Genomic DNA, 23,830 nt, shown 5'->3' on the forward strand with positions numbered 1-23,830 from the left:
AATGTGGACTTTTTTATTTTCCACGTTCATTAAGTCCTGTGCTTAGTTTCTGTTGTGCTATTTTGTGCATTAGTTTAATGTAGCGACAGATGAAAAGAGGACTCGCGTCAACGTCATAATTATTATTTATCATTGGCTTCTTTAACAAAAATGTACATAACAAACTTCAGTGGAAGCAGTTAGTTTGTGCCCCTGGTATCAAACTGAAATTAAATTGGCTCAAAGTGGAATATTTTCACATCTCATGAATTCTACTTGGAACAAAAATGAATGAAACAACTGCCTTATAGTGCTCAATGAAAAAGGGCACCTTAGAATAAAAATAGTAAGTATACCGGCCTGGCAACAAGGTTTGACATGTTCTGTTGGTGAGTCTTTTTTCAGAAACACCCTTATTTCTTTTTTTTTAAAACTCCTTTTTCTTTTTCTTTTAAATACAGGTGAGAAGTATATTCCAGAGGACCTATGGGGAAGTAGTTGCACTGTCCCCTCCGGGAGAAGAGGAAATACGGCACTTCTTCTCTGACCTCCTGTTGGTTCAAGCAGCCAGGCCTCCACCACGCCTCAGGAATGCAGGTATCTATTTATGCATACATAAGTAAATAGCATAATGACTCATTTCTTCTGTCAGTGCTAGAGGGCAGTGTTGGCTGGTGTTGACTGCTTGTATTATTACCTCTCTAGCTCTGGTTTTGTTTTTCAACTCTCCTTTTATTTCGGATTAAATGTAGACCGGAGGAGCAAATGTTATTTGATTGGTATGTTAAAAACGGTCCTCGCGTGTGCGCGTCTGTGTACGTGTGTTCAGAATTGGCAAAAATATGTACAGATGTTAAGGTAATTAGGGTGGTGCACACAGAAGTGTAAGATTGGCCCAGTGTGAAACCTGTGAATCCTGGACATTTCTATTTCTCAGCCACATCGAAATCAGGCCAAAGCACCCCTCAATCACATCCCCATCCACCAGTACAATTACCCCCTGCTATTTCCCTACTGCTCAATCTCAGTTTTCCCAAAGTCTACTGTTCCAGTTCAATATGAGAATGCTGTCCACCCGGGCTTTCAAATGGAAATGGCGTTCAGCATTCATCTTTCGATTCCTCATTGATGCAAACCAGGAGGGTCCCCTGCTGTACTCGCTCTGTGCTCTTCAGGGGCTCCTGCCTCTCTAAGACAGCAGTCTGATTTCCTGCAGAGAGGCCAGCAGAAAAGCACAGAGAGGAATTGCTGTGAGAGGGCCCGGCCGCGATTAACCATAATTAGAATCAGGAGTTGGATTGCTGCTGCTGAGTGAAGCGCCCTTAGGTGCTGTAGAGCCCTCCTAACGATATCGGCTCATGCCTTGGGCAAGTATGGGCACCTCTAGAGACGAAGGGTGAAGATCTGCTGGCCTTGCTTTATCGCTTTGCCACTGGCCAGAGGCTGTTCCTAGGTGCATTTCAAAACCAGGGGAGTTTTTTTTCATTAGCTTATTAATCTTAAATCTAGGGATGCGCCTTCACTGCTTTTGACATTTATTACTGTTTTTCTTTGGAACAATAATTGTTTTACTGTTTAAATGTCCAAAGAGGCTATAATAAGAATAGACAACTCCAATGAGCTATGAAACTGTTATTTATTGATTTTTTTCCCAACAATTTCTTTGTTTCGATGGCATAAAATCAGTGAGAAGCAGGAAAAGGTAACACCTAATTAAAAAAATTGGCATTGGTCAGACAGTTCTTTTGTCTCAGCGTATCCTTACAAGTTCTTCTTCACTGGACTAAGTTTGTTTGTTGTTTGCAATGGTGCTAAAAGGAAAAGGTCAATAATGACACTGCTGTCTGACTTTAAACCAAAAGATTTTGTTTAGCAGCTTTACTTGTGCTGATAGTTGAGCCAAATCTTTGGTGCTTTGTTGCTAAGCTATAGATACTCTCAGTTCTTAAATGTGTTAGATGGTTTTTTTTTTGTCTTGCTGGATGGATGGAAGCAGTGTGAAAACTTTATATACTTTATGCACTTTTCTTGCTTTTCCTCCTCAAACAGATAAGTGTGAAGAGGTTCTGCCGGTGGCGGAGGCTCCAGGCCCGAGAGTCCTTTCAGCAGAGGAACAGCGTCGCCTGGCCGAACAGGAGGAGAACACATTACGGGAGCTCAGGCTCTTTCTCAGGGACGTGACCAAGCGCCTGGCCACTGACAAACGTTTTAACATCTTCAGCAAGCCAGTTGACATTGAAGAGGTAGAGTGGAATTGATTTGTGGAGGGACTGACGCCAGCTTTGTCAAACTGTGAATGAGATCACAAACTCGGTGTTTATGTTTCAGGTGTCAGACTACCTGGAGGTGATTAGGCAGCCCATGGACCTATCCACTGTCATGACAAAGATTGACACCCACCAGTACTTGACAGCCAAGGACTTCTTGGTGGACATTGACCTCATCTGCAGTAATGCTTTAGAATACAATCCCGACAAGGACCCTGGAGGTGAGGAGAAGTAGTTGGGCTTATGAATCCACGTACATAAATACAATCTCACCAGCAGGCTGTCACAAATGTAAAATAAAAAATTAACCCTTTAAAACCGGTCAGAGCGGGCACGCTCTGTTTTGCGTAACTATTTTTAAATCCCGGTAGCTCTGCAACCACATAAGCTAGCGCAATAATTTTTTTTGCATATGAAACCGGAGGAGTTGTACTTACATCTTATGCCATCAGCTTGTCCTCGGTCACAGTTTCCTTCCACATATAGCTTTGCAAAAACTGCATAAAAAGCACTTGCAGCAACAAAAACATAATATTCCAGAAACACGCTTTGCCGATCCGATCAGCTGTTCATAACACTTCCTACGTTGGAATAGACGTCAGCGCGAACTTTCGCATGTCCGCCATGACCTGCCCGAAACCGGAAGTGACGTCATTTTTGCGGAAATGTAGTTTTTTACCATCAGGGCCTCATGAGCCTATACTGGTGTTTTTAAAAGTTATCTTTGACTTTATGACTTTCTGTGTCGTTTCTGGGATGCTTAGGACTCATATTGCACTGCTGGAAATAGTTTATTTTGATGCATATGCTGCTTTTTTGCAAATTTGCAGTATAATATTTATTTTCGTTTTTCCTGCAGTGTATAGAATTTGGTGTATTTCAAAAATAAAACTATGAAGACACTCAAAATAAATTTCCTGTGGTGGGAAACTATTTTGTGCAACTTTTTTGTATTTACAGTTTTGAGGGATAAGCCTCTTAAATTTCTCTAACTAGAAATATATGTTAAAAAACAAAAACGATTTTAAATTTTTTTGTAGTTTATTGCACTTTTTTGCAATTTATGTAATTACTATGAACTTAATGCAGACATATTATTAAAATTTAGGCTGTAATGGTTGTATTTATGTATAGCAACTTGAAATGCTCCCAAAAATGGCTCCACAGCATGTAAAAATATAATATAAGCTCTGGCGGACTTGGTTCTATGGTAGGTCTTAAAGGGTTAACAAACAAAAAAACTCATAAATAGTCTTGTATTACCAAGGTAGGCTGAGTATATCTGTTCTATCTCATAATTAACTCACAGATCTTATTTTGATATCAAGCTTTCTATACACCCCTTGGTAGTGAAGCAAATTAGAAAATTTCCCCAAAAGTTGTATAATTATTTAATCCCCAGCTTATTTGTGATAGCGTTCTTAAAACTGGCACAATATCTATAGAAAACTCCCAGTGTACAATTTCCCTTGATGTTATATCAACATAGCCAAATAAATACGAGCCTGTGTATCTCTAGTCATGGCTGTGTTCCATTAGACCACCACTGGTGAGTAAAAAGTAATTAGATGTAATACTTAATGACTTAAAAGGAGAGCTTCCAGGCGGTAAAATTGCTTAAATATGGTTTTCTCTAACTTGGAAATTCAAATGCAGTACATACGGCCCCCACTGAAAATAGCATTTCCACAGTGTACTTCATGCTCTGTAGCTGTGGAAGGCTGCATATGCATTAAAATTTAATTTGTCTCCTTTCTTGCAGTTTGAACTGAATTTTACCCCATCCACACTTCATCTCAGCACATTTTCCAGGCTTAGAATGGGCTTTATAAGGATTGGTGGAAAACACTTGTAAACATAAATACATTTCATTTTCTATACCTCTATACTTACACATATGTCTGAATTTTGCATGACAGGAAATGTTCTGGGGTGAATACTGAATAGGTTCATTTAAGTTCAGTTCACAACCACAACACAGCCTCCTCAAGGTGATGTGTTTTATGCAGAATTTACAATTAATATAATATAGCAGTTAGCATTAATATAATATATTATTATATAATTATATTATTATATATTATTGTTGCACCAAATGATTCAAATCTGATATAATGTTTACTGAAGGCAGCACGTGGCAGGCCTGCGTTAAAACATTCACTTAAAATTGCTGTTTTAATTCTTGCCTTGTGTGTTTAGCTGCCTCGGCACCCTTGCTAGAATATAGCTGCCCGATACTAATGGGAAGCAATTCTCTGCCCAAAGGAATAAATCATATCTCTGTCTTTGCAGGCGAGGGCCTGGGTCATTTGTTGGAATGCACGGCCTACAAATGATACACTAACGGAAAAAAAATGCAATTAGGCAATTTAATAAAGAAGACTAACGAAGCATCTTGTCTGCTCGCCCTGTGCTTGGTCCAGGGAATATGGCCCAGACCCTGCACAATTATGCTGCTTGGGAAGTTCTCCACCAGCTCTCATAGTGCTTGGGAAAGAACCTCATTATCCCTCTGTGGTCGGTTTCTCCTTGTCCTTCACACTGAGTTTAGCGTAAAGTCCTCCACGTCCAGTCATGTTGGTTTGTTTGCTTTATACCTCCCCACCTGGCTAAATAATTTGTTTAAAAATTGGGATATCTCTGTGCTCCACAGTACGACTCAGGGTTAGAAATACTCTTTAGCTGATTGGGGGAAATGGCAATAACAACCCTTTAACTATAAAGGAACGCTAAAGCAACAGAGCTGCATGTCAGTCCGTCCCTGCCAGTTTTAGATGGGGAGGTTAGGCAGAGTCCATAAAGTTGCAGATGAGCTCTTGGCATCCCACCTGGCCTTTGACACTTGGTCCACTGACAGGCATTTTTTGCCCTTATAATGCACGTCCGTGAGCATACTGTGAGACGTGCTCTGTCAGTAGAAAAACACACACACATGCACCCAAATTGCCTCCATTGCAATTAAGCAGCAATCCTCCAATTAGACAAGGGAAGCTGGCAGATTGTGACCTCTGTGCCACTCTATGTCTGAACTCTTCTCCCACTGCCTGCTGTAATGAGAGGCGGCCTGTTTACAGAGACTATGCTTTTAGGCTGCCTCTGCAGCTCTGCCTTTATTTTCCCTCCATGGATGCAGAAGCAGGGGGAAAGGAGGATTTAATGATGCTGTGACACATCTAAAGGGAACAAGGCCTGGAAGTTATAAAGGTGTAAGGACTGTGAGAGATAATGAGTGTGCATTTTAAAAATATTTCTCTTTGTATGTGCAATATACATGGTTGTGTGCACATATAATGCACCCAACTTTGTCTTAAATGTTTGAAGTAGTGGCATTTCTGCTTTCATGTCTGCAGTTCTGCCCACTAACATTTCTCACCAAAGCCAGCTCTATCCTTTCGTTGGTACTGTGAGAAAATTCTACACTCCCCTTTCTCACAGATACAGTGGAATGGGTTAGGCTTTCTATTGACTCTTTGCTTTGCCTGCTCGTTAGGGTATGGAGAGCATGCTTTCATGATGGGAGGCAAATGAATATTTAAAATGCCATACCAGAGATTTGGGTAGATGTCTGCACTATGTTCTCAGCATGTCTCTGACCATATGGCACATGAATGCAGACCTATACAGAAAGCTGTGGTTTGTGTGTTTCCTCATTTGTGTTGTTTTGTCGTCTCCTCCCTTCTCAGACAAGGTGATCAGGCACAGAGCGTGCAGTTTAAAGGACACAGCCCATGCCATATTCGCTGCTGAGCTGGACCCTGAGTTTGATCGCATGTGTGAAGAGATTAAGGAGGCGCGCAGGAAGAGGGGTAAGAACTTCATTTAAATGGAGAAGGGGGGGTGGGGGTGGGGTGGGGGGGGTTGTTGCTAAATTAGCTGCTTATAAAAAAACAAGAACACAGTTTTTCCAATGTGATCATTTTAATAACTCTTACTCCAGTATTTTGTTAGGAGTGTTTTGCTGTGTTTCATTATATTGTTGTGTCAGCTGACTAATGATGACACTTAAAAGTACAGTTTGTTTAAATAAATATTTTGGGAGAATATTCAGGCTCAGCTCAATAATGAACTCAAGCCAGTTAATGTTAGCTGTGTGGTTCCCCCCCCCCCCTCTCATCTGGAAAGTCTTTGATAGATTCTTTCAGAGAATAGAAATTTGCTTTCAGGAAGAAAATCTGTAGGGTAGCCCAGCAGTACTTGATGGAGCAGTCAGTTTTTAGTGCAGAGTATGTGGCACAAAAAGGAGTGGCGCCTCAGGCTCCAGTGTTTCAGACAGTACCTTCTGTGCTAGCTGTCTGCCTGACGCTCCATATTTGTACACTCACCAAACAGCCCCAAGCAGTGCTGGGTGGACGGAGGGTAAATCTAAATTAGGCTTATGCACATAGAAGCACACAGGCAACACAGTAATATGATGTGTTTTATGTATGCTGTCAAATACTGAGCACAAATCTGTATAATCTTGTTTAAATATTCTGATTGCTTTACATACCCACGTGGGAGTTAACATTAATTAACAACATTTTGTACAAAGAGCACAGCACACTTGTTACATTCCTCTTAGTAATGTAAACCATGACCAGATTGGGCTACAAATCATATCTGTGTGGGCATATGCCGACAGAAAAAACAGGATGTGTGCAGTCCTTGCACTGACTTTTTTTAGAAATGGACACAAAACTGCTCTTGAAGCTGAGGTTATCTTCCATCTTTGCCTCTCAAAGTGATGCGACTGCCAGGGAACTGCACAAGAAGACCAAATTTCTCATATAAAATATAATCTGAAGTATGCACAGAGGTCTTATTGACATCAGCCACAGAGGCCTGACGGTTTTCTTGTCAAGCAAAAAAAGGCCAATTTTCAGAAGTCACCGTTTCTTTTGATTTCCTCTTTTAGCAACTAAAAGCACAGGATGCTAAATGAATATTGCAGGAGCAGAAGTCAATTGCCTGAGAGGAGGAATACAGCAGTGTAAATATTTAATCTTCCAGTCAAGGTCCTGCTATAAAGCTATCAATTAGCCCAGCACTGCATGATGTCCAGCTGCAGCGGCGTTCAAAACCCACAGTGCGTCCAGGGGTGGGTGGGGGTTCCTCCCCCGTGACAAGATGAAAGGAGTTGTGATAAATTTGGCTAAAAACTTAAATATCGCCGGATGTTAGAGTTGAAATGTCTCATTTTCAGGGGCTTGCATGTCTCTACGCTTCCAGTTCTGTTTTTTATTCCTGTCATACTCGAGCTCCGAGTGAAACATAACCATTGCAAATTATATCTTTGTAGTTTTAATATTAATGTCTGTGCTGAGTGACACAGTTGTACTTCACTCGGCATATCACAACCCTTTGGTCATCTTTGTGTGTCACATCACATTTTTATCAATGTCTGCCAACGTACCTTCATAGCCTTTTGGTGTTTTATTCTCACATACTCGCTGACATAATATACTGCCAGCAGCGTGCTTTTTGTGTTTACACACACCGAACTGCACACACACACAAAGCACAAAGAGTATTGTCCATTGTTGGTAACTGATCCTCTGTGGGCACCACAGACCTTCTGACGCCGGCTCAGCTGTCAGCGGTTCCGGGTGCTGGTGCAACCAGGAAGCACCACAGTGCGGGAGAGGAGCAACCCAGGAGCAGCACTCAGGGTGATGCCACTGAGAAACATTGCACCACTAGTGAGTATTTATGCAATCTTTTAGACCACACACATACCCACAGCGGGGTGGGAGATGAGCTCAACAGGCTGATCATGCACACGCTTGCCTTATAGTGTCAAGCAAATGCAGAAAAAACTCAGATTCTCTCCAAATACTGCGAGCCTTTCTGCTCGACTCACATGCACTCAAAACTTTTGACTCTCCCAAACACAGCAGCCAGCAGCTGTGTCGTACTGCAACAGAATACCAGATGTATGTGATTCTCAACACACCCCACACCTGGCTCCTCACACACACGCATACATTTCTCAGCAGTGGAGAAGCAACACAGTGAGCAGCCTCATTAGCAAAGCTGCTCTCTTCTAACCATTCAGAACATGACCACGCCACAGAGCAATTACATGCCCACCTGTGGCAAACGGCAGGTGCCTAAAGGTGAAGGGAGGAATGGATGGGGGGCAGACTAATGAGGCTGTTACCTTTTTTTTTTACAAATCAAAGGTAAGCGGATTATGCAAGTAATCCGAAAAGATGTTCTCTAGCGTTTACCTGGATAGGGTAAGGGAAGACTGAGATGCTAGCCAAAGGGTCTTCTGCAGCCATGAGATCAACAGAAAATGAAAAATTTAGAGATCACTTTGAGACCCTCGCTTCTTTATAAAACGACATCATTACATAATGATGGTTAATTAATTATGTGAGATGATCAAATTTAATGACTGAAGCGGTAAAAGCTATTTAAAATGCTCTGTTGTGGCTTTTTTGTATGCCTGTGTAGTGCACCAGTCCAACACTAGGTGGTGCTTGTCTCTCATGAGAGTTTACCTAAAGGAACCCCTACTGTGTGAGTAAACCATGCGTTCTCTGAGGGAGATGGTGCCCTCTTGAGAGAGGAGGGCATCTCTTTTTGAACGGCAAACATCTGAGAACTCAAGCTCACTGCAACTCATCAGGTTCCGTTAAAGCCAAGAGTAACAGTTTGATAGCGTGGAGGTGAAATGTGCAGATTAATGTTCACCTAAACAGCAGTTCAGGGTTAACTAATGAGGCTTTGGTAGAAGACCTCAGCACTGGAGAAGTGGAAACAAAAATATGTTATATTAGCCAGAGTATTCATATTTTAAATAATCTCCAAATTGCTGCCTGTTGTATTGCATCACATGATATTATGCAAGTGTATTTAGTCATAAGTTGATTGCTAATAACAATTATTTGCAACATTTTAAGTAATATAATCTGTAAATAATCCAAACAAATCAGTGGCAAAGTGAAAGAAGGGTGTAATTTATTAATCTGCACAGACCTTTTTTTTTTCTTTGATAACAGGTGTCAGCCAGCTGTATGTGCTACCTTTAGCTGCAGTCTTTATCTATGACGCTAAATGTCACAGATACTAACCAGCAATTTAAAAGCTCTTGGGGGAGGCGTTATCAGCCTCCACCAGAGACTTAATTAATTAGGCTAACTCAGGTGATTAATTGGTGACATTGGCAGCCAGTTCTCACCTGGTGCACCTCAGCAAGGCAGCTATTAGGCTAATTGAACCAGTTATGTGCCGAGATATGACAAAGCCACATAACAAAGGAATGGAACATCAGCTGGAAGAGATGCCAGAGCTGAAGAATCGTTCCTGAAATTGCACCCACTTCAGCCAGGTCATTCTGGGGTTATTACTTTTCCCCTGCAGGACACTTTAAGGTCAAAGTTATCCTAGATCATTACCTTCCGGGGATAGAGCCTATCTGGAGCTCTTTGGGCATCTGCAGCTCTATAGGGCTTTTATCTGGGCCACCACTCTCCCTCTCCTTCCATCCCTCTTTTCTGTTTGCCTGAAGCTGAGAATTGCCCATGACAGTCAGATATAACAGAGTGGTAGCAGGGATGCAATGCACTATTTGAAAGCATGGAGAAAGTTACGTGGAAGGCTTTTTGAAAGGCTAGCGGTATTTCTGATTCAGGTGTTAAAAGCAGTTTGGGTAGATAAGTCGAGTCGTTGAGAATGTAGATGGTGGGCGGGCAGCTGCTGCTGCTGCTACCAGCCCTCTCAGGGTTAGTAAGATGGGAGACCTTGCTGCTGTTAATGCACAAGGAAATGTGAAGGGCGATGGGGTTTCCATTAGAATCCATGGGTGGCTTTGTGATAGTTTCTCTGCTCCCCTCTCCTGGCCCTTCTTTTCTCACCCTCCCCCTTCTCCTGCCAGCCCCTCCCAGGAGAAAAACCAAGGCCCATTACCTGGGCCAAAGGCTGGGTTCATTCATAGTGCATCACCACCAGCTTTGGGTTCATGTGGAGTGCCTTCCTTTCATTCATAATTTAGCCCCCTGTTTTCCTGATTCACTGATGACTGTTTTACAAGCTAAATCAGCAGGGTTTCTTTCTGTGGCCATCACAAGACAGCTGTTTATTAATTGCTTAACTGAACTGCAGTTTTTGATTATTCTCTCTTGCTTTGTCTCAAGTGGCCGGCTACATTTTCACTTTGGCAAAGACTAAACTCGGTGTGTTTTGTTGGCACGGTTCACCAGTGCTTTTCTTTTGCTACTTATGAAGATTGTCCTATTCAACTGTTGAACCGTTTGTGGAAGACAAGAGTAATGATGCAGATGCTGCATAATGTGTCCTCCGCGTCACTCAATGGCACGCCCAAGGCAACAGCCACCCGGCTGCATTCATGGAGATGGAACACTGCTGCGCCTTGCCTCTCCCCAAGCCTGGTATCACAATAAACAGGCAGATCCTCTCTCCATTGCCAATGTCAATCCATCATAAGACCTTGATGGGGTATTTTAAAGTCACAATAAACACTCCTTTTACCTCAGGCTGAAGTAGTCACTGCATAAAAGGATGGCCTGAATTTTGGCTCAAAGGGACAGCAGGCACGCAGCTTGTGATTTGCTGTGATGGTTGCAGCGCACAAGGAAATAGGTTAATAGAAGGGCACTCTCTTTCATTTATAAACACAAAGCGGAGAATTTGGTTAACTTGATTTTTTCATCTGTGCCTTTCATATTTACATGGACCCACTAAATGAAGTTTTACCTTGAAGTCAGCGTGCCGAAGATATGTTGAATCTGCAGCAGCTGCAAAGCGTTTGTTGTCTTTGTAGCTTTTATACAGCTCTGTTCTACAGGTGCTGCATGTAACCTAACATTTCAGGTAAATGGAATACGGATGTACAATTAGCCAGTTTTTTCAGTCTAATCATCTCATTTAGTTTGCTCCATTTGCTAAATTTTCTTAAGTACTTGAATAAGTTCCTTTATTTTGTTACAGTTCATAGTTGAAAAAAAGTAATAATGGCACTTGTCCTGTTTAAGAGGCTGCCATGTTTGCCAAATGAACTTGAAAATGAAAGAGACTGTGTTGTTGAGTCCAAAGTTTTAAATACCAGAACACAATTCTGTGGGAAGGTTTAAGCACTCGGACTAAAGTTTAGAGGCTTTTGAAAATAATGCCTCAAGTAGCTTTCATTTGTCATTACCTTCATACACATGGAGGGGAAAAAAAGCAGCTATATTGTGTAAGCCTTCATGACATTCAAAACAGCAGCAGTTCTCAGGTGCACACATGAACAGCTTTTGATAGTTCGCTTCAAACATGCCTAATTTCTTCTGTGGTTTTAGGCTGTCTCAGTTGTCTCTTCCCAGCGGGGGACCTGCCATTCCTTGCAGTACTTACTTTTCTTGTCGCTGAATATGGTTCTTTATCATTATCTGTATATTTGGAGTTGTTATCTTGTTGAACGAAGTTAGGACCTGTCAGTTGCCTGCCTAACGATGTCTCATGAGAAGAATTAAACACCCTAAGGACCAAAACTTGTCATAAAATAAGGTTTTGTTTTGGGGGTTTTTGCAGTTACATAATACATTCTTGTATTCAATTATTCTAGATATTTCTTCATGATAGTTGTTGATCAAATATAGTAAATTGCACATTTCAGTTTACATTACATGTACTGCAAACCCTTGTAAACGCCATCTGGTACAGACCAGAGGTGATGAATCATCCTGTTGTGTGGATTTAATATTTCCTCAGCTTCTCAAGGGTCCAAATGAGAACATGCTGGTGGCCAGCAGCAGAAAACAAAGCACCTTGCCTAAAGCTGAGGTGATGATGTTATTATTAGTTATTAGAACTGGACACCGATTCTCCTCAAGTCACTTCTTGGCTACCAAGCAGAAGCAATCTTGAGCTGCACACTCTGACACCCCGTGGCAGTCACTAATAAAATCCGTGCAAAGCCCCGAGCATAAGCTGCCATTTTGTGGGCACAGATGCCTGTTGGATCATTGTGGCACCAAGCGTGAAATGAATGTAAAATTATCTGTGATGCCTCTTGCTTCAATTTATTGTTTTGGGGTGCAGATGAGCTGACATCAGTGTCAGCTTATCTGCACTAGTTAATGTCTTTGAAGATTCATTCTGCGTATGTGGATCTTTGCACTCCCAACATATCTCCGCGCGTTGCTGTTGCCACATGCTAAGTGTGCACAATTTACAGCGTTGTGTGATGAGGCTCTTCACAGGATTTTAATGTGTGTTTTTTATTTCTGTGCCATGCAGATAACCATATATATTATTTTAAACCGCTTACATTTCTGTCTGAAAGAAATGAGCCTGGAGAGTTGCACTAGAATGATTGAGCATCAGTGCTCAGTGTCTCTGTGCATGCCCAATGACGACAAGCTGTGTTGCCTAAGGATGCTAGAAAAAGGGAGAGAGTGAGGGAAAGGGGGAAGTAAATGAGTGAGTGAGGGCGGGAGGCTTCTGAATGCTAGACAGAAAGTATTATAACACTGACAATTCCCTATTATGATATATGGTTAATGCCTTTTCAGAGGCTGTGCTTAGTGTTGTACAGACAGATTAGGGCAAGGGTGAGTATGAAAATACTGCCAGTGCGTAGGTGTCCATTTTGCACAGTGTTGTTTTTATTATTTTTGTTGTTCTTTGTGGAGCTCGGTTGAGCCTAAAAGCTTTCATACAGTGTATTAACAGCAACATTTCTGCTGATGGACTGCTTTATCAAATGACTAAACCTCAAATGACACTCCCTTTGTTTTCCTTCTAGGAATATCTTCCGTCATTCCTGAGCTTCTGTTGGTAATAGACAGGTTTGAATTTTCACAAAGGACTGGCTTGCCTGCCATTCCAATTAAAGTGGATCTAGAGCTGTGCTTTCTCTGATAAAGGGGTTCTCCTTTTTTACTCTGCCTCTCTGCAACATTAGAGGGCAGCCCGGCATTCCAGCATTTAGTCTGTACTACAGACAGAAAATTATACAAGGCCTCCTGGGCTTTTACTCTCATTGTTTTTACCGTAGTGCAGTCGATTAGTCAGTTTCAGTAAACATCAGAAGCTAGTAAACGGCAAGCAGCCTAATGGGGTGCATTCCCTCTCTCTGCCCGGTCCTGATAAGTTGTAATTGACTGGAACAATTGCACAAACATGATGCATTAGTGCTTGATTAGTCGAAATGACATATGGATTTGTTGATGAGGCCTAAATTGTCTTTTGAACTTCATGCAATACTCAAACTCGGTTTTATAGGATGTGAACTGTTAATAGGAACACTAGGAATTGTGTTCCTATTAAAATCCTGTGTTTTTCATAACGTTTGGCTTGGTTTGGACAGCACGCTAACAACCTTCTACAATTCTTATTGAGTATTTTGCTCAAACACGCTTTACAAATTTTCACTCGAGTGGTTTTAATCCTTTGGCTTCAGCGGTTATTGGTAATGATACCGACACCTTTTCCCCCCCGCCTGCAATAGAGAAGCTAATCTCTTTGGTGAAGATTAACTTTCCTTCATATAAACTCACATATCCATGCTCACATCTCTAGGGACTCTTTAAAAGCAGAGTCACATTAGACCATCATAAGAATAGAAATGTGTGGTGACAAGGTTTTTAATTACATCAGTTTAGTCCTACAATCACGTCAAGGCTAATCACCACATCTCCATTAAACCCGGAGATCAGATGCACTTTTCTCTCTCCATATACGTCACCTTTTCAGCAAAAAAGAGAAGGAAATAGCGGTTTTTAATAATCACTAGCCGCATTTTAATGTTTATACTTTTATAGAAATCAGGAATTTTACCCATGTTTTGACTTATAAGCAGTCCATGTGGGCCAATAGTTTTTCTTTTTTTAGGCATGCTTGTTTCCAAGTATGTCCTCTACAGTTAAAGCATCTGATCCAGAATGGTTGTAGTTTTGTATATCAAAATCAAAAGATCAAGAAAGCTATAGTAAAGAAAATGGATTAGACTTTTTCATCCAAATTCGATCGACTTTTTTACAGCGAGTTGACCATTGTATGTTTCACATGAAATGCCAATTACTCTGGGACAATTAAATGTTCGGAAAGTCGTACTAAAACATTTGACATTGCCGTGTACACATAAAATCGTTTCGAGGTCAGTAAACACAACCAGAATTCAAACATAAGGCACACGGGATTATAAGGAGCACTGACGATTTTCAGAAAAATCGAAGGATTGATTTTAAGTTTCCTGTATTTTCCAAAAAACACAGTAATAACGACGGCCCGCAAGTATGCTCTACCAAAAATAGTGCTTTGTTGTGTATCTGACGGACAAAAGCTAACCCAGTTCCACACCACTGGAGACATACATACCGGTATTACCGTGAACGGTATGATATGGCCCAGGCCTACTTTCACTTATTTTATTCATCACTGCATTTTGTCTTTGTTAGGGACAAGAGAGTGCAAATTGCTATATTCACAGATCTTGAGCTATTTCCATTTTGAAGTCAGGTCTTTAAGTATTTGGTCAGTGACACAATTTTCATAACTTCTCTACAGTACCTCCTTCACCACCACCACCAGGAGACTTGAAATGAAGCAATCAAAATGTGATTGAAGTGTCATTTTGGAGCTTTAATTCCGGAGGTTCAAAGAAATTTAGCCAAGGTATCTGCACTTAAATGCAGTGCTTTTCTTGATAGGCTTTTGAGGGGAGGCAATCAGCCTCTTCCCATCTTTTCTGCGCGTTTTCTAGTGATCAGGGAGATGGAAAAAACAAAACAAGAGTTAATAAAAATCATTAAAAGAAAAAGGTAAAATATTTTTTAAATGTGCATGATAAATTATGCTATCCCGTTGCCTGGCAGCCACCTGGTAACAGGTTAAAATGACCTGCTTTTTGCCTTTATGCACCTAAAACACCTTCGAAAGCATCCCGTCGTAATGACGGTAACATCTCTTTTTATTTTCACAAAAGCTGAATTAGAAATGATATAATGACCACATGTTACCTAGCAACCTAGCAAAAGTGACCAATTTCTGTATTTCTGCATCTTATTACACCTTATAAGAGCATCATATCATTTTTATTTCACAGCCAACGGCACGAACAGACCAAATAATGCTGTAGCAATATGTGGCAGGAATCTGCAGTCACGTGTCATATTTTATGTTAAGATGATTACCGGGATTCAGATGGTCTAAGTTTAATGAATGGCCGTTGAATTGCGAAAGGAAAACGGCATACAGAAAGGTGTCTGTGTGGAGGAAATGAATCTCAGTGTAAACATCGGTTAATTTAATATTCCTTTCTGCCAAGTCCTATTATCATACAGCTGTGACAACCAGAATCCTTTAACAGACTCACAGGGTATCTAATTGGTATCTAATCTAATCAATTTAGCACGTGTAAGACTTTCAGCAGAGTGCAATGGCTATCCCTCACTGTGAATTTGAAATGCCTCCCGATCTTGGCTTTTGTCAGACGGACAGTAAAATGAAACTAGGCCTAGTATGTTTTGCACTAAGTGCCACAGCAATTTCCTAATGTTGTAAACCTGCTCAACATTTCTGATTTTGATTCTAGCTGTGGCATTATATCCCAGAGTAATCTAACCGGTAATTTCCATGTAAGACACATGGATTGTATGACAAGTTATTTTAATTTACCGGTGAAAGTTCGCGGGGCCCCGCAGATGTGTCACCATTTTAATATGTAGCAAAACAACGTGCATGCCAAGTGAAACTGTAGAAGTGTTTACAGACGATAAATAGATTAAAGCTTAAATTCTACATTATGTTACTGGCACCCACCTCCTGCTCTAACACAGATCTCTGGAGAGTATAGTGTTCCCGTTTTCTTCACGGTGTTTTATTTTACACTATAGCTGGCTGTTGAACATTACTGCCCTTGTCAAAAGACTTCTGCCAGGTGCATGATCATACTTTCTCCACTCCAAGAGGAGCGCTATAACTTGCAAATCAGTCAAAATGAGTCAACCGGTGCAGATCTCTCCACCCCCTCCCACTCCTGACTTACAACATGTGTGTATGCATGTTATCGCTGCAGGCGACAGACCTTTTTCCCCAGAAGGCTTTCATGACCTGCTTTGTATGTGCATGTGTGCGTAGGCTGACATCTTCAATAGTTCTTGGAGCTGCTGGTGCGTGAGGGCATATCTGTCTTCTGTGAAGAGGGCACCACAGGCACTGTTATCCCACTGGCCATTTACTGAGCAGCAGAGAGGAGAAGGGAAAGATTGATGCTCTGACTGAATCATTTTCTCAGTTCTTCTTTGGCTGAATTTACTCTTTGTAATACTACTAATATGCAGTAGCATTACTGGGTGGCAAGGTCTGACACAAAAGAAGCTATTTGTTGCACGTTACATTTTATTTAAGGCTGCTCGATTATAGCAAAAATCACGATCCCAATTTTGGTGACTAGCATGTTATTAATGAAATGATTTTTCTTTCATTTATACTTCATACAGTTATTGAACTCATGCCTTTTTACCGGAGGGTTCCCTAATCTTTAAATATAATAGAAATGAAAAACAAATTGAAGAATGGAGGAGAGTGTGGCAACACAGGGAATTTAAGGCTCAGACTAACAGGTGGCCAACTGGTGGTCTGCCTCCTACGTGGTAAGTTCACAGGTACAAACAGGGGTGAAGGGAGCCCCAGGCAACGGTGGACCTGGTTGTCTCATGAGACCTGTATAGTAGTCACGGGAAGAGCAACAGAGAAGCGCAGCTAACATCCAGCTGTCCCAACAGAAAGCAGACTGAGCGAGAAACCTACAGACAAAGGAAGCTGCAGGCAATTGTTAATAATCCTTCCTCAGGGTCACTTATGGAAACCCTGTGAGTTTATCTTTCACTATAGAGCTTATTGACCGAAGGCTGTCTTTTTTTTTTTTTTGAGGCATCTATGCTGGAAATGAGCAAAGAGTGAGTGATCCAGAGATTTCAGGGAGGGGCAAAAGGAAGGAAAATGTGGCTTACAATATGAGAACAATCAAGAGCGTAGCTGTGAAAGTGAATACAAAAAGTAAATTAAAATTTGCTGTATCATATGGCCTCCATTTTATTATGAAATATGTATGTTTCTATCTGGCATTGTGCTAAAGCAGGGTGTTGGTGAATAATCTTACCCATTAAAGTGAGTGCTTTTTGTTTTCAGTGATGCTTACTGGCGTTGCAGATGGAGGTGCTCTTTGTGTGTGCGCGTGTGTTCGTGTGTTTTCTATTGTGACTTCATAAAATCTGTGTGCTGCACTTAGAAGAAAATGAACCCCTGGTTAACCCCTTTCACCATCACTGAACTTGCCAGGGTGCTCCCTCAGGTCATTGCTCCAGCCAACACAATAGCAAGAAAGGAAGCTTTCAACCTTTTTATTGTGTATTGGTTGTGTAAATGGTAGAAATTATTTGCCAGTGTAGCTTTAATTGTGCTAAACAGAAGCGGTTGCCTACTGGCAGAGCCAGGCTACCTGCATATCCCTGCGTCTTCGTGCTAAGCTACACGTACTGTTGCTTTGTTTAAAGTTCAGAAAAGTAGCATAAAGAGACTTTTGGCAATAAAACTGTTTTATTTGTCAACCAAGAGTAGTGGTGGAGGTGTGGCGGGTGAATGTGTGAAATGGGAAGGTGGTGACACAGCACTAGAGGGAAGTGACTGATCTCCTTAATTTCAAGAAGCAAGGAGCGGATCATTTATTGATCCGGACATTTCATTAAGTGTCAGTGCAAAGTGTCACATCAGTTGATAAACTAACAGCCGGCTTCCTTTCATGACTTGGAGACCCCGAGGCCGTGCGTCCCACGATGAACTTTCTCTTTTGTCTCCTCCAGCGTTTTATTTGTCATCTCGCGTTTTCTCTTCACTCATTCGTCTGCGTATTCTCCTGTCTCCTACTTGAAGCCCACCAAGCATATATGGTACATGCTGCTGCTGCTACGTGCTGTTGCATCATAGCTTGCAACCTGAAAAATATTGCAACCTGAAAAATAAGTAAAATTTTGTGTTTTTCTTTATTTAAAACCGTTGTGATTAAAGTGTTTTTGTATATGATTTCATACATGAAGTCCTGTTGTTGGAATGTATATGTAAAAGCGGAAGGAAATCAAAGAGTCTGTCTCAGACTGGCATCAGTCAGTGTTTGTATGAAGCTGAGCTTAAATGGCCTTGAGGCGTTTGAGAGTTATAAGTCAGTTTATCGCATGCATTCATTTGAGTGAGCAAAATTATATCCGCATTTATGAACCCATGAGGGACACACCATATAATTTTGAGTTTTTTCTCATGTCCATAAGGATCAATAATTGGTGCAAACTGCACCTGTGTGTATCATGTCTGCACCTAATATATTCTATACAGAGCATTTTTCATTTGCCATTTGCCCCACTGGTATTGCTGATTCAAATGAGTGAAGGCATCATATTAAAAACCTTTTTACTTATACATCCTCGTGATTTGCATTTGAAACAATCCTTTAAACAGGAGCTTCTCTTGATGTAACTTTTTTTTGACATTTCCTAATATGGTTTTCCTTTTTTTTTATGTTTGCCTCTGTAAAAACAACATTTAATTCATTAATTTGGTTTAAGTTATCAGGAAGCAATGAACTGGAGTTTGTTCTGCAGTCAGGGCAGGGGATATGCAGCTTTTGTATTGCTTTAATTACTACTCAGTTGAATGATTTAGAAATGGCTGCAATCCCCAGAGAGGGATACAGCTGGGAAAATACAGTTTTTCAAGAATAAGTGCTTGTTGCTAGAGTTTAGAACAACGTCGCCAATCCATCTGAATTATGCTTTATTTATTTATATTTTTTAGAAAAAAGGTGGTGACATTTAAGCATGTTCAAATAGTCTTAAAGGACACCTGGGGATAATTTTAAAGTACAAATCTTGTGCATTTTAAGTGAATAATCTGTAGACTTTGAGTGGCGTGGTGTTTACTGTTTACTTGGACAGCATGTGTGTAGAAAGTCTTTTAAACTTTTAAGTTTGGGTCACAGCTCTTAACTCCAAGCTCCTCCCCCTCTGTCTTGGGTGATCAGAGCTGGACTGATCGATACTTCATTAATGTTACTCAATTGAGGCCCCAACTTCAGTCGATTCAGGGATGACAAAAAGCTGAGTTGGAAGCTGATCCGTTCCTGTCATGGTGCTTTTTGTTTTTCTGTTTTGGACCGTCATATTTTTAATTCAGATGTGGATGCAGGTGGAAAATAAATGTGGACAAGGGAAACAGTGGGCATGTAATACCCTATACCCATGCTTGCAGCGAATTCATGGTTGCCTACGTACTACATGTATGAAGGAAGGTGCACAGAGCTCCTCACAAGCACACAATTGTAATACCTTTTCATCCAGAGCACTGACCATAACAAATAAATATTTGTTTATGCTGCTCACAGTGGTAGAGTACCACATATGCTTTTGATTTCTGGAAAACACAAGTATTGATTTGTTATGGAATAACTTTTTTTGAAAGACATCCTAAGTAATAGAAGTGTGTCTTTAAATTTTGTGAGTAGCCTATACTGTATGTAAGTCATAAAGTTTACTAGTGGTAATTTGCCTTTTCTCAACTTTCCCCCTTATTCACAATGTGTCCTTATATCGCCAGAGTCACACGCTCATATTCTGGTTGTTTTTGTAATCTCTTAAATCTGGAAGTCTAATATCAGTGCCTTGTCTTCATTTCTCGAGAGCTGCAGTAAATTGACCTTACATTCAATAGCTTGACTCAATTGGATTCTGCTGTGACTAACACGCACACAAATCCTATGTGGTTATTAAATAACACATGTAAACACAGAAACAAAAGCATCTGTATATTCACATATTTTCTCGGGAGCTCGTTTCCCTTAGTCCCATAATTTTGTAATATATTTCCCTGCATGAATGCACCGCTGTGTTGGCCTGCTGTCCCACATGCAAATTCATAGAATAAAATTACAGAGCAAGCTTTCTCTGTAGGCAAGGAACATTTTGTTCATTGCCATGGAAACACACACTCCACGCCCTTACACACACACACACACACACACACACACACACGCACACGCACTTAAATAGTTCACACACATTCAACAGGAAGGAGGTAAATGGGTTAGTAAACAACAGCACATCTGTCCAGGTTAGGAGAGAAACATACTTGTGTCGAGTGGACCAGGGAAACTCCTCAGACCAGTGCTGCTCAGAAAATTAATGGATGTGAAATTTATCTACAATTTCGACAGGACCTCAAATTGTTTGTGAAATGTACGTCTAATTAAAAAGGCAGCAATGCTTACAGTGGTGATAACACTTACAAATCAATCATTAATTAAGTATGTAGAGTGTTAAAAGCTGTATCTCATATTTTTTTAAAAAGAGACAGTGAATTCTACAAATATATAAAGCGCAGACATTAGCAGTCTCTCGGCTATTTTTCTGAACTAACGACCTAACGACAAAAAGGATTTTATGGATCAAACCAGAGAACCATTTTTATACGCACTGTCTGCCACAGTTTAGTTTTATGTCTGTGTTCAACTGATGTTATTCTGAGAAGTGCTCATCACTTCATGGTGCTTAATTATGGTATGTGTCATGATTGTAGCTTTTAAACTCAGTAATTGTAGCAGCTTCATTGTCCTTTACATCACTGAGCGTAATAACTCATGTCTGGGATATATTCGATCAGCAGTGAAAAGTTTAAGCTTTACAGTGTAATTCTTCTTCTTTTCTTCTTTGGAGTTGTTACATTGAGGTGTGAGATCAATTTTTTTGGCCATTTGTAAATGCACAGTGTTTGTCAGCTGATGTGTGAAGGGGTCACAGTGAGAGAACGTTGCAGTACGATGTCGAGCAGTATTTCTGCTTCTTAAAGGATACTGGGAGGAATTGTCATGTGTGTTGTGTGTCTGAGTTTATGCCTTTTAAAATAAGTTTTACACTTACGGAGAAGGTGAGAAAAGACTTAATTTATCCTTCCTCACCAAAGAAAAGAAACAAATTTATAAACTATGAATTTGATGGATAAAACTGAAGTAAAATAAGATTAGTCTTTCTTTCTTTTCAGCTTAGCAGCTTCTAAAGCCTTGACAGTTACTCGTCCCTAACAAAGTAGGCATCAAGCGCAGAAATCCCTATCCTTTTACTTTTTAATTAATTAGCGTTGTATGTTAGTTTTTCAGATGTTAAACTTAAAATGAACAGTGGACTGTGGTTTTGTGGCGCATCCTGTAAACTGGCGCCCAGTGAAAATAACCCGGTGTTTACTGTTGCCCACAAGGACCCCCTTTAAGCATTAGCAACAAAGATAAAAATATATTATTCTCATAAAATGTTGAACATTTAATTTAAGAAACTTTCCTTTTTTAAAACTTTAACATTCATCAGCCCAATGGGCTTTGGATTATGTAGGCCAAGAACTGATTAAGAATTAATAGTAGTTGAATGGATTGATTACCTTGATTTTGTTTCACTAGCTTAAAGGTATTCAGTAAGTAAGACTTAGCCCTGATAATGTGGCATTGAATCCATATTCCTAGTATATGCAGCCTTTCTGAGGTGGATACACTTTATGGGCTAGTGTAACACGAGAGAATAAAACTAATGAATAGTATACCTACACCACATTTCATAATGCTAATGGTATGTGGTTCTTCAGAGAGACTATAAACTGTATGATCTGGACAATAATGACAAGGCTTTGGGGTATTTACTGGGTCTATTGTGCTAATGTTACTAGTAACATTTACTGGATGACTTTACTCACTTTTAAAGTGAGTAAATTGAGCAAGGTACTCGATCAGACGTAAATCGGACACATTCACATTTATAGCCTTTATATAAAAAGACAGGCCACAAAGACAGCAGTTTGTGGTTTGTGAAGTCTTTCTGATTTCCCCCCAACTCTAATAGGACCCATTATTTATAAGATGAGCCTCTACATAATATGGGACATAAAACTAGCAATTGAAAGGTTTTTCTTGGGAACCCGAGGCACTGATGGCCATTACAAAGAATGCTGCTTTAAAGTACCTCAGCATTGTTTACTTTTCAGATCCTAAAGCTATGTCCATATATTATAAGGTTTATAATTCAGATGACATCTGATTAATGGAAAGGAAGTCTGAAATGGGTTTGGATGTGACTTAAGAGTGGTGATCCAATTACAGTGTATCAGAAACATTGATTCACAGTTTTTCCCAAAGGCATTGCCAGAGTATGCTGCTGATTTTTTTTTTTTTTCTCCATTGGTGTCACTGAACTGATTTATTTATTTAATACTTGCTTGCATGGCAGCTTGGATAGCAGTCTCCTGGGGCTTCTGCTTTCAAAATGTGTGTGTGTGTGTGTGGACCCGTACATGCACCGTGGATGGGTTAGACACTTTTAATTATTACAAAGTGCTCTGGTTCTCTTTCCCTTCGTCTTCCCGTCTCCCCGCCCCCATAAGCATATCTCCCCTCTGTGGTTGGCTCTTCATGCTCTAACGATTTTCATGCATTATTTAAGAGCTCACAATGACGAGTCATCTGCTGCCATTCCGACTCACCTTCTCTTCTCTCAGTAGGATGCTTCATATCTTGAATGGTGATAGCTGACCTCAGTAAGACCTCTTGTACTGAACTTTTATTTGTTTGTTTTGGTTTATGTGACAGTAGACAGACACCGTGGGATGTATGCACCCAGGGAAATGAAGGGTCAGCAGAAAATTAGCCACTTAATATGAAGACACTGTGTTTTAAAAAACACAAAACAAAACAAAAACAAAAATGCACGCACCAAGGTAAAAGTTGAGGTAAGAAAGCAATATTTTCTCAGCAGAAATTGAAACGAGCCATGCTGTGACTAATCGCTGGACTTGGCAAGGTGATGGTGCTACGTTATTACCAGCAACCTAATTCTGAAAAGTTGGGCAGCTGCGTAAAAATGAAAATAAAAACAGAATGCAGTGATTTGGAAATCTCACATACCCATGTTTTATTCAATTCAATTCAATTTCTTTATTGTCCAACAAGGGGAAATTAGTTTAGCAGTAGGATAAAAATAAACAGAACAATACTATAAAATAATAATGATAGAAAGTTCAAGGACAATTATTTGCCATTAAGGAGACAAGACGCAGTAGGGATAAAAGAGACCTGGAGTCTTTTAGTCCTCCTCGGAGGTACTCTAAAACGGCGGCCGGAAGGCAACAACTCGAACTCACTGTGAAGTGGATGGTTCACACAATTAATAATAGAATGAGCCTTTCTAAGCACATTTCTATTGTAAATGGCCAAAAGTCCATCTTGCCAGCGCCCTGAAATTTTGCTAGCAGTTTTTACCAGAAGTCCCAACTGATTCTTTTTCTTCACCGTCAGGTTAGCAAACCACGCAGCGATACAAAAAGACATCACAGATTCGATAAAACTTCTATAAAACAAAGACAACATCTCAGATGAGACATTAAAAGATCTCATTTTCCTTAAAAAGAACAGTCTTTGTTGAACTTTTTTAGTAGTGGCATCAGCATGAGATTCAAAACACAGTTTATGGTCAAGTACCACACCTAGATATTTATAACTCTCAACCATCCCAATATCTGCAGTTTTAATGATAGTAGGCGATGAGCTATAAGAGGACTTCCTAAAATCAATA

The 23,830-nt window shown here is 40.4% G+C and overlaps 1 protein-coding gene across 1 annotated transcript in view; it reads left to right on the forward strand.

The window, feature by feature from the left end:
• Nucleotides 1-23,830, forward strand: part of atad2b (ATPase family AAA domain containing 2B) — a 71,272-nt gene that overhangs the window by 16,933 nt on the left and 30,509 nt on the right. Inside the window, exons 20-24 of the mRNA XM_087851830.1 lie at nt 441-576; nt 2,029-2,222; nt 2,308-2,467; nt 5,930-6,052; nt 7,796-7,924. Coding sequence (XP_087707956.1) covers nt 441-576; nt 2,029-2,222; nt 2,308-2,467; nt 5,930-6,052; nt 7,796-7,924 — 742 coding nt within the window. The remainder of the gene's footprint in view (nt 1-440; nt 577-2,028; nt 2,223-2,307; nt 2,468-5,929; nt 6,053-7,795; nt 7,925-23,830) is intronic.

The sequence above is a fragment of the Neolamprologus brichardi genome, chromosome 15, assembly GCF_056152115.1.
Source record: "Neolamprologus brichardi isolate AB-2024 chromosome 15, ASM5615211v1, whole genome shotgun sequence".
Lineage (NCBI taxonomy): Eukaryota > Metazoa > Chordata > Actinopteri > Cichliformes > Cichlidae > Neolamprologus > Neolamprologus brichardi.